This window comes from Mixophyes fleayi, chromosome 5, assembly GCF_038048845.1.
Source record: "Mixophyes fleayi isolate aMixFle1 chromosome 5, aMixFle1.hap1, whole genome shotgun sequence".
NCBI classification, from domain to species: Eukaryota; Metazoa; Chordata; class Amphibia; order Anura; family Limnodynastidae; genus Mixophyes; species Mixophyes fleayi.
This window is the reverse complement of record NC_134406.1, coordinates 9,655,200-9,667,254: the sequence shown is the minus strand read 5'-3', so window position 1 is coordinate 9,667,254 and position 12,055 is coordinate 9,655,200. Positions and strand designations below refer to the sequence as shown.

General features: G+C 42.1%; 1 protein-coding gene across 2 annotated transcripts in view; it reads right to left on the bottom strand.

Annotated features, from left to right (window-relative positions):
• Positions 1–12,055, bottom strand: part of COL22A1 (collagen type XXII alpha 1 chain) — a 281,196-nt gene that overhangs the window by 20,061 nt on the left and 249,080 nt on the right. For both annotated transcript variants that reach the window (XM_075211680.1, XM_075211681.1), the window contains exons 51-53: positions 4,106–4,159; positions 3,237–3,290; positions 790–843 (exon numbers count right to left, since the gene is read on the bottom strand). In XM_075211680.1, coding sequence (XP_075067781.1) covers positions 790–843; positions 3,237–3,290; positions 4,106–4,159 — 162 coding nt within the window. The remainder of the gene's footprint in view (positions 1–789; positions 844–3,236; positions 3,291–4,105; positions 4,160–12,055) is intronic.

Below are 12,055 nucleotides of genomic sequence, written 5' to 3'. Positions count from 1 at the left end.
TGATCCCGGAGGGGAGGTCATGTGACAAGTGCTGGAGGGGCGCTGTTACGCCATTGCGTCACCATGGCCCTGCCTCCTGCTACAAAATGCTGAATTCACAGCATTGCATAGTGAGGGGTGGGGTTTAATGGCGCAATCGCATCATTAAGCCCCACCTCCACCAAGACCCAGGAGGATGTCTACTCTTCCGGGAATCTTCGTGGACTCCCCGAAACTCAGGAGCCTCCCCGGAAATACCGGGACAGTTGGCAAGTATGAGTAACAGCTCTTATCGATCTAGTGCAGATTAGCCCAATGAAAGCACACACCTGATTGGCTGATTGGTTGTTATGGTTTAACGCAGAGTTGCACCTATCAGCAGACTTCTGTATAAATTTATAATGCACTGTTCTTGCCTATAAACCCCACTGTATAAACCATAGACCTCTCATCCGTCAGAGATACTGTGGCATTCACGCTTCCTTGACTGACTAATATATTCTTATTATTTTCTACTACTTCATCGTACTTACCAACCTTTGGTAAGTTAATTCCGGGAGATCCCAGGCAAGTGGGCGTGGCTGGTGGGCAGGAGGGGCGGGGCACGCTAATTCACAATATTTTGGCTCCGCCCCCACGACAAAATGCTGTTTCTGTAGCGGGGGCAGGGCCAAAATGACACGATTTACCGCGAATTGCGTCATTTTGAGGAGCAAGATGCCATATGCGGGATATTTGCCTGCCATTCCGGGAGAGTTGGCAAGTATGTACTTCATTAGTCCCTGTTTTCCATGGTCTCAGGATACTTACAGGCAGTCCTCGAGTCCCTTCCCTCCCTGGTGGGCCAAGGTCTCCTGGTTTCCCCTACAGAAAACAGAGCATTATTAATTACCTAGACATATATTAGAATAATATAATTACATGGGCTAATATTTATGTGGACTGGAAGCTAAAATACAATCTGCTTTATATTGTCATATTAACATTAAAATATGATCATATGGAAAATGATAAAATACTTTTAACATTATAATAATAATACTACTAATGCTTCACATATAACTGCTGGTTTAAATGTGAGTATATCTAATGCATTTCCCAGTAGACTGACATTCTATTTAAAAAGAACCTGCCATAGGGGTAGATTTATCAAAAATTCTAAAAAAGGAAAAGTGGAGGTATTGCCCATAGCAACCAATCACATTCTAGCTATGATTTATCCAGTACATGCTAGAAAATAAGAGCTAGAATCTGATTGGTTGCTACTGGCAATATCTCCACTTTTCCTTTCTAGAATGTTTGATACATCTGCCCCTTAGTGACATAAAACATTATTAGTATTATTCTACGCTCACATTTAGATTCTATTCTACTTTGTTTCAAATATACAACTTGTGTAATTGTGTTAATCATTTTGTATCCAAAGCTGTAACGGGAGATGTCCATGATTAGTTTTATATTGCTAGGCTGAATACAAAGTATCACAAATTTCATACAGTGAAATTAGCAAGTGGGCTATCAGTTAAGTAAATAAAGGAAGAGATTAGTACAGTCGCGGGTAATTACAACAGAGCACAATCCTGCACTAGGCGCATTTGCTCCAACACAAATTCTTATTTGTCCGCAACCGTAACTTTTGCGTGTGCAGAAATAAAAGCGCATTAAACGTAGCATACCGCACTTGGTAAATGTGCTGCATGATGGCAGGAGTCCTGCACAAACTGTGCCAAGAAGTAAACTGACCGAAATATATTTTGACAACAAATGATTGACAGCTCTACTGGTCAAGTACTGATACTTTGTGCTTATTATAGTGTTGTTTTCTAGGTGGAATACTGCAGTGTTTTAAACCCCCTAGTGACATTGTCCTTATGTATATTCCTTTAAGTGTCACCGGACTTTGTGCACAGAAGGAGGACAAATCAATAATACTGCAAATATGTTTTGAAAGTTGAATTTTATAAGTCTTTCAATTTCAGTGGTTTCCTTTAAAAAAAATGTTGTTGTTTGTTTGATGTCAGAAAACATTTTTTGGTAACTATAAATTTTGGGACACATTATTGTTTATAGGTAATTTTATTAAATAAAAGCTTATTCTGAGTAGAAAGGAGCCACGTCTCTTATACACGTGACAGCGCTGGTGTCTTTAAAATGTTGCTAATATTATGCTAGTCACTGATCACTCCGCCTGAAAACCGCTTCATTTAATATGAATAATACGGGAATTATTTATCAAGATTTTTTTTTTTAGCTTCAAACCGGCAGCAAAAGCAGAGGCCAGAGACAGAGTTACCAGGGAACCAGCAAGAGGTTCACAATCAATAAATCTGGAGGTGTTTGTTCTTGGTGATTTCATTCATGACTCTCTGATAAATAACCCAGATGGTGCTGCGGTGCTCTGCTGGAATTAATAAGTGTACTGAGGAAGGAAAGGAAAAATAAAGATCATTTAAGAGCCTCAACAATGTAGAACCGAAAGGCTTGTTTATTTGTGCCTATACGTCCGTCATGCGCATTTCAAGATACACGCCCACATCCTGGTCTATGGAAATGGAATTTGCACCTAGTTTTGCGGGTCTGCGGATCCAGATGAAGATGCACATGATGGAAAGAATAGAAACACATTTACCAACTTTTAAATGTTGGTCTCCGGGAGATCCAAGGGAGAGATAGGTGGAGCTCGGTGACTTTGTGTCATTTTAGTCACGCCCCCCACAACACAGGGTGGGTGGGGGTCAGGCCAAAATGCTACGATTCTCCGAGAATCGCGTCATAGGGGCTCTAGAACCTGTCCACTTCACTAGGAAGTGGGCAGATGCGGGAGAATGCCCTGTTCTCCCCGGAGTCCGGGAGACCTACCCGGAATTCGGGAGTCTCCTGGACATTCTGGGAGACTTGGCAAGTATGAGTAAAATGTATTTTATTGTTCAAAGGAAAAAAAAGGTTCTAACACGCTTTTTGCAAAGAAATCTCAGCTGAGTGTCTGTTTGGCTTTTGCATTACGTATAATATACAGTATGCACATTATATAGTATATTCGGTATGTCTATTACGCAGTATATACTGTCTGCCCGTTACACGGTATTCTGCAGTATATCCCTTGCAGCCGAGTACAGTCAGTCCAGGGATCCCAGGTGTGTGAATGTTCAGCTAATGGCGACACAGTACAGGGTGACACTTTGACTGCTTCTATAAATCAAGCCAAGTGTTTGTTAATACGGCTGCCACCGATGTGTTACTTAATAAAGATGACATACTGCTTCCCCTGCAGAGCCCGGCTTCCCGTCCTTTCCATCTTTTCCAGCGATGCCCTGAAATAAAGTACAGGAAAAACAGCATGAAATGAGAAATACAGACTTTAAAGCTTCTACATAGCTGATTGGGCCACAATGACATAGTCACAGTAATACTTCCTATAGAATTTCCACCACAACGTATCACATAAGATTCCAGTCTGTACATTTTTGTTGTGCGCATTGATTTGTGGTACACTGAGAGACAGACCCATATAAATGTCACATACTGAGGAAGCAACAGTTATCCCAAATTTATAGGATCAGGTTACTTGTTTTGGGATAACTAGTGCTCTAAATCTTTATACATAACAGCAGATTCCTATTAAAACTATACAAAGTGCTTTTTATTTTCAAATTGATTGAATGAAAAATGGTACAAAGCAAAATGTTCTTGGGACTATTCTTAGCACCTAAAGCACTGAGCTCTGCTGCCTCTTTTAATGCAGTTTATATCCCCTTATGTCTCTGTATCTAAACAACTCCTGGCAACAACTTACAAAACATAATTTGTGAGACATTTATCAAACTTGTTGCACAGAAAACTTTGTAGAAAAGCTGGAGTTATCCGTGGCAACCAATCAGACGTTTGCTTTTCTTCTGTAAACTGTACTAAACAATTGATGCAATCTGATTGGTTGCTATGGGCAACGCCACCTATTCTTCACAGTTGTGAAGTATTTGCAACAGCTTTCATCAATGCTCCCGTTATGGATAGAAGATCATGGATATTGCTGGGGAGTAATCTTTAATCAGCCGAGGACACACATTTATCAATGTGCTGTCTGTGACTTTCATTACTGAAGCTGATTTAAGTCTGGAGTAATAATTACCGGCAGTCCTGGTAACCCGGGAGGTCCTTGTGGAGCAGGAGGACCAACCTTTCCCTGAAATAAACATATATAATTACTTATATATTATTTTTTCCTAGCTAAATACTCCAAGCATGGACAGTAGAAAAAAGGCACATTTGACACAAGTCAGTGTGTTAATACAAAAAACATTTACAAAGTACCGTAGTCTTAAGCAGGTTTAACCAAAGCTAAGAAACAACTATTGTGCTCACTTTATTTGTCTTCATGTCCTTCTGTACTCGTGACATGAGCCCAACGTAAATGCACATATTATTTTATATGATGCACAAATACACCAGCAACGTTTTATTCTACAATGACGATACAACACAAACTGCAGAAATTACAAATAAAAGGCACTTCCATCTAATATTTTTTAGTTCCCACCAGCGATGAAATGATCTACAAACACTTAGGGGTATATTTACTAAAGTGCGGGTTTCAAAAAGTGGAGATGTTGCCTATAGCAACCAATCAGATTCTAGCTTTCATTTATTTAGTGCATTCTACAATATGACAGCTAGAATCTGATTGGTTTCTATAGGCAACATCTCCACTTTTTCCAACCCGCAGTTTAGTAAATCTAGCCCTTAAGCTTCCACTGACTTATGGATGAAAAATCATACTTGCCAACTTTCCCGGAATGTCCGGGAAAGACTCCCGAAATTCAGGTCAGTCTCACGGACTCCTGGGAGAGCAGGCAAGTCTCCCGCATCCCACAACTGCCTAGCCTAAATGATGCGATTTGCGGTGAATAGCGTCATTTTGTCCCGCCCTCAACGACGAATCGGCATTTCCTTCGCAGGGGCGGGGCCAAAATGCTGTGTTTGGCCGCACCCCGCACCCTCCCGCCCTCTAATCGCGCCCCTCTCCCGGACTAAGGCAAGTATGGATGAAATACAGCATTTTAACTGTGTATCTAAGGCAGTTCTCAAAAACCTGGGGGGGGGGTCTCTTATAAACAAGGAAAAATCTTCCAGAACTTTGTGTGCTCATTTGATGAAAGAATATAGGTGCTGAGTGTCTTCATGCTCTATGTCAGTTGGTTACTGGCAACTGAATAACTAAAGGATATTTTATTTTATATAATAACAGAAATGTTTTAGTGCACTTGTGTCCTAATTCAACTGATATTAAATTGATTCACGGTTTCTATTTTTATCTTTACCCAGACTTTATAAACCTAAAAAGACTGAAGCCTGAGCTTTCACAGGCCCGTTATATCCTTAACTCTGACTTATTCACTATCACAGACAATATTTAGATAACATTTAGAAAAAAAATCAAATCCAATAAATGTAAAACTTGTTATGTTAAAGTTAATTTCATTTTTTTGTGGTTTTCAGAGTCATTTCTCTATGTTCTATGCGTCAGTAAAAATAAAATACTATTTAGCAATCGCATCGGTTCTTCTGTTCCGAGAAGGGTCAGCCCAGAATAAGTTACATTTGTACCATCTCGGAATGCAATCAGAGCTCAGCTGCTTCCCACAGTGACAAGAAGTCTCTCATGTCTCTTTTGGTTCTGTAAATTACCGTTCTCCAGTCATTGGACACAGCAGGGGTGACGCTGTACAGGGGCGGGCTGGACCGGGGGACAGGGGGGCAGCGGGCACCCGGGCCGGCTCAGTCTAACGTCTGCATCGCGTGTCATGTGATGCGGCCGCCTGTGCGCCCCCCGGGCTGAAACCTGCCAGCCCGCGCCTGACGCTGTACCTTCTGCAAAGTGTGAAAGCAACCAGCAGAGTAGCAGGAGAACCACTGTATTGCCATGTAAACATAGCAGAGGTATCTGCACTCTGAGGGGAGAAAGTACTCACAGCTTTTTCACAATGTATCTATATTACCTAATTTGTCATAGAAAAGTCAATTTTTTGTAGAGATGAGCGGGCTCGGATTCCGCTAATCCGAGCCCACCCGAACAGTGCGGATCCGAACGGGATCCGAGCACTGTTCGGATATATCCGGCGGGCAAAAAATTGAAAACGAGGCTCTGTCGTCCAAGTCTCGCGTCGAATCTCGCGAGGGGTGGGAGGGAGGGCCCAGAACAATTCCATCTTGTACCTCTTTTTTTGGCATTATGTGCTCAAGCTACCTCGGTGCAACCTTTTGGCCTAAAAACAATATTGTGAGGTGTTCAGAATAGACTGGAAATTAGTGGAAATGATTGTGATGGAATGTTATTGAGGTTAATAATAGCGTAGGAGTGAAAAAAAAAACATAAAACTGTTCTTTAGCACTTTTTATGGTTTTTTAAAAATAAATCAGAACCAAAACCTTTCGTCGGATGTTTTGGCAAAACAAATCAGAACCTAAAACCTCAAGCTAATCAGAACCCAAAACCCAAAACACTAAAAGTGGCCGGTGCACACCCTTAATTTTCTGGAGGTTAAGGGATCCAGCAATGAGCCCAAACTACAAAGACAGCGGCAGTTTTAATCTGAGAATGGATATTGCAGGACTTGCAATTTAGAGATTTCCCTGACCTTAACCTATATACTGGCATAGACCTGAGGATGACCCTACTTAAAGGGCGCTGATGGCCTGGAATGAGCAGCACAGGTCAGCGGATGATGAAGCTGATTTCAACAGTGACCAACAGAAGATGCCAACGCCAAACCTATAGATATCTGCAGTAACCTCCCAGAACCCAGCTTCTGTTCCCACAGAGTGAACCAGTGCCGCAAGTTCAACATCCTGATGAGGGCAACTTGTCTGTGCTAATGTGGCAGCTGAGGTAGAGCGGGTGCTTATTATCGAGTTGTGGGGTAACAGGTGGACACCATCTCCTGCAGTGTCCAAAAAACTGTCACCTGCTGTGCCCAGATTAGGATCCCACCACTTTACCAAATCTGATGACAATGTTGGAGATATTGATGTATATTTGCAGGTCTTCGAAATGTCCAGCATACTCCATGATTTGCCCACAAAGGAGTGGGAGTGGTCCCAAATGACTGTGTGGACTATGACATGGTAGAAAGGACCCTCCTTAAGCGCTGTGCTATTATCCGTCCCTGAAAACCTATCAACATAAGGATTTTTTCATCACAGTTGCCGATGAGATGTATTAATGGATCTGGCACCAAGTCTTGGGAAGAATTAGTGGACTTAATTTGTAGAGACCAGTTTCACTGCCGGTGCGCACCAGAGGTGAAGGAATATTGGACTGTAGCCCAGCAACAATGGAAGCAGCAGCCCAGTGGGCAGATCAGTATGTGGCAGTTCAGCCACACTGGCAGAAGCATCAGTCTAGCAGTCAGCCCCAAAGGACTGTAAGAACAAAGGAACACCCCTGTTCATCCTCCCCCCAAGAAAGTACCCACAAAGCCAGGAGCCTTTAGCCGGCCCCTGCTCTGCCTTTTATCTGGAAGTTATCAGAGACTACTGAAGCCCTGGCGGGAAAGAAAATGTTATGGCTGTGGGAAAATTGGTCACCTGAGGATGGACTGTTTCACAGCCCAAATGTCCCAGACTTGTGCCACTAATCCAAGTTCTGGGGCTCAGCTGACTTGTTTAACTGGCGGAGGTGAGCAACTGTTCCCACACAAGTCAGTCCAAAGGAGCGTGGCGGTGAGGAAAGGGACTCAGCAGAGTCACTTATTTGACCAAAAGACCCCCCAAAAACATGTGGAGGAACCTGCAGCCAAATTGGACCTGCAGAGAGAAGGACTTCGAGACTCAGGGGCCTCAATCACTGTAGTGGGCCCCATCTTATTGATTCTGCTGCAGTATTGCAGGATCGCACTGCCAAAGTTACTGTGGAAGATGGACTGGAAAGGAAAATGCCTGTAGCAAGAGTCTATCTAGACTGGGGAGGTGGCCAGGAGTTGTGATGTTGCGGTTATGGATGGCGTCCCAACCAATGTGATCTTGGGCAATGATGTTGAGGGTGAAATTGTGGCCTCATTTCTCTACTCCATTACCCGGAGCCAAGCTGCCCAACTATAGTCGTCAGGATCTCTGTCTGCACAACCCAGCCCAAAGGAAAAGACCACAGCTGCTAGACAACAGCCATTGCCAGCAACCCCAGCATCAGCCAGTCCAGAGGAAAAGTCTCAAGCTGCTAGAGCTTCAGGAACCAGCCAGCTCTTTGTCTCTGGAAAGGCTACTTCTTCTAGCAGCACATAGGATGTTGTCTCCAGCCAATGTGATTTTGTGGGAATGCCCAGTGATGCTCCTGCCCCTAGCAGTATACAGCTCCGGCGGGGAGTATAGCCGACCACAGTGACCTCCCTTTGACTGACCCCACTTTAACTGAACCTAGTAACCCCAACACAGACCTTCCTGCAGAGTGTCTTGACTGCTCAGGGCAGCTCAGCTCTCTGATCCCTTGTTGAAAGACATGAGGCGCCAAGCTGGCAGCGTCCTTTCAGGGATAGAGGTGGGGAGTGTTACCAGTTAGCCAGGAAGGTAGATGGGCATAGACCAGTCAGGGATATTCAATGATGATGATTATAATCAGCAGCACTGAAACAGGAAACTGGAAACACCAGGGGGTAAATGTATCATACCCCGGTTTCTTCAACTCCCACGAGTTTGGCGAGATGACAGCTAAAATTTAAAGCGGCACTGCCTTGTAAAAGCAAGTTTCCCTTTACAAGGCAGCGCCACTTTAAATTTTAGCTGTCATCTCGCCGAACTCGCGGGAGTTGAAGAAACCAGAGTATGATACATTTACCCCCAGATGTGGCGGTGTTTGTATTTAATCACATTATAAATGGAAAATGCGACTAACATTTATTAATAGCACTGCCAGGATATTATTTTGTATTGTTTATATGACACTTAATTACATACTTATATTGTGTACAGATAGACAAATAGGGTAATACGACTTTAGCATTTACTTCTAGCTTTGTCAGATATCAGAGATCTCTACATGGGACGAGAGTATACATACTTGTAACAATGACATACAAACACCACTATATTTGAGCTTTGCACATTTTGAGATGGGTCCAACTCAACATATACACGTACGTGCACTTTTTTTGCATGTGACTTTTCTAACTGTGCAATCAGAGTGCAAATGCATTCACCTCTAAATGAGCCCCAAACTCTCAAAGTTACCAGGATGGATTACATAAACACAGTTGGCTTCGACAGTGTACCACTGGGAGCGTTTGTTGTCTGTCTGAATACGGTAAATATTTGGAGTCCTGCAAATATGACACCTAGACTAGATCTTGGATGTTTGTGAATACCCACCATATATAAATAGCCCCACACCCTCCCCGGGGTATGACAGGGCCTTTGCCATCTCCTCAATTGGCGATGAAGTAATAATCTTGTGTGTAAAATGATTGAATTGCTGTGGGGGGTTACTTTAGGAGTGCAAGCAATAAAGTCTGAACAATGGCCTCTGTTCAGTGTTTCTGACAATTGTTTTTGTGTAATGTGGCTGACAATGATCCCTGTACATTATGGGTGACAATGGCCTTGGTACTGTCACTGAATTTCAAAGATGGCCGCTAACCGGTATTAGCGCAACTGACAGGTGAGTGGAGATAGTGTCGCGCTGCTAGGCAACAGGACGCAGCTGACGAGAAGGTGCAGGCATCCGTCTCCTGCACCAAGTGTCAGTGCGGAGATGGCACCTGACAGGTACAATGTGATTGACCGCAGCCTCTGTGCATTGACTGTAGCTGACAATGGCCTCTATGCAATGTGGCAATGGCTGGATCACTTCTGCTTGTAAATATTATAAATACAAGTATATTTAATGTGTCACTGCCTCTTGAAATTATTAATGGGGGGGGGGGGGGTTAAGTGCCACCCTCTGTCTACTTTAGCATTTAACTGTTTAAAGAATTTCTTAATATTTCCATCTTGCTGACATTTTACAAAACATCATCAGAATAGGAAATTTCAATTCTAAATTCATACGAAATTTTGTAATTAGAGTTGACATTTTGGTCTGACCGTTGGGCCAATGCAATTATTCCTTATAATATATAATATTAAAACTTTTAAAAAATGATGGAGCTTTCAATTTATTTTATAATAGAAGTCATTAATATAACTTTATACCATATGTTCTTTTCTGTGTAGTAAAAGCGAGCTTTGGATAGCAGAAATTTTTGATAACTATTTAGATTAAGCAGATATTAGACAGTTTATAATGAGTTGGGGCACTCCCAAAATTTAATTTTGTGGGGAATTAAAATAGATTTTGTTGTATAAAGAATCCTTAATCTGAATGTGCTGCAGGGAATGTGACATAGATCTGTTCCAAAGCAAAGTTTATGTAAAATAATCCAGCAGTAAACCCTCAGGGCCTGATTCATTAAGGAATATAAAAGCTGATACATGACGCACTTTGCGTAAAATCATTCTCCATGTGCCCAAAACCGAACTATATGTCAGTGAACGCAGCAAGGTCCAACTCGACATTTACATTTACAAATTGTGAAAAATAGGTACAATTCTGTAATATTTAGCTGTTTGTGTTCCTACATTAGTTTTGATAACATTAACATTTACTTACAGTCTGTATTCTAATAATGTATTCACATATTTTCACCAATTTTGGCCAAAGGCTGCAGCGAGCTGACTGGCTAAAATTAGTGACCGAGCAGTTTAATTGAAGGTACAATCCCTATGAAACATTGTGACATAGCAGTGGCAGACAGGATGGCCGTTTAATAAAGTAAAGGGCACCACTGGCTGATATAATGGCCATTTTAGAAAATAAGATATCCCAGGGTAGACCCACCCCACAACTGAAAGGGTTTGAGACAATCGCTGAAGCTTACAGTGTGGAATTCCCCTCATTACTACCTCTTACTGGGTGTGATACAAATGTTCAACAGTTACATGATCAACATTTATATGGTCAATATCATTATATAGACAGTGTTGGAAAGTCGACAATAATGACATCAACATTATTATTAGGTTGACAATTAAAATGTAGACAGTATTATTAGATCTACAATGATATCCCTAACCTTAACCTTATCCCTAACCCTATCCATATCCCTAATCCCAACCCCATCCCTAAACATATAATACTGTCTACATTTGAATTGTCGTCTATGCGATTTGTTAACCTAATTGTCAATCTAATTATATTGTCGATCATATTAATTTTCGACCTCATAATACTGCCGACAATTGAATTGTTGACGGAATGTTGTTGACTTTCTGAATGTTGACATGTGTGCATCTTGCTTCAGTTGTTGGCATAGCAGATAGCAGGCCATTGCTCTGTATCTGCTTCAATGATCTACATGTGGTCGCTGAATGCCAAAAATGCCCAGAAATGTTACTGGCCACAGACAGCATCTACTGCATCGACCTCTTATGTTTTAAGAAATTCTGAACAACCAAGTTTTGTATGCAAACAGTGGTACATGTTAAAATTCACCCAGTCGTAATGCACACACAATGTTCGCTCCACTATTGGCAATGAGGAATCCTGTGCTGAGTATAGCAGGGTGATCTATTTTGCTATGACATTCCTGAGTTTTTCCAACAGATCGACACCGGTATGTTTCTTAGAGAAGCCAGAGAAACAGAAAGCAGCTTGCCTGTGTTTGACGTTAAGCAGCACACACAACCCCCACCACCCAAAAAAAATATTTATTGATTTTAAAGTGCTTGACTGTTAAGGCAATTGTTTGAGGGGCAGTATCACATCTGTACCAGTAAGCAGCCAAAAGACAAGGTGCTGTGTTTGACAGCACAACCCAAATAGAACAGAACACTTTCTTTAACGAACCAATTGTATTAGTTACAATGATATCGTGGGGCAGGATTACAAGGAGACAGTCTCTCGTTTCCTTATCGTATTGGGCATTCATGTGGTGTAGTGGCAGCTACAAGAAGCTTTACTCCTGTTGCCATCCATGGATCAGTCTACAGATCAGGAGCATCCCAGCATCGGTACTGGCAGTAGTAATACTATTTCAACCTTTATGAGTAAAAA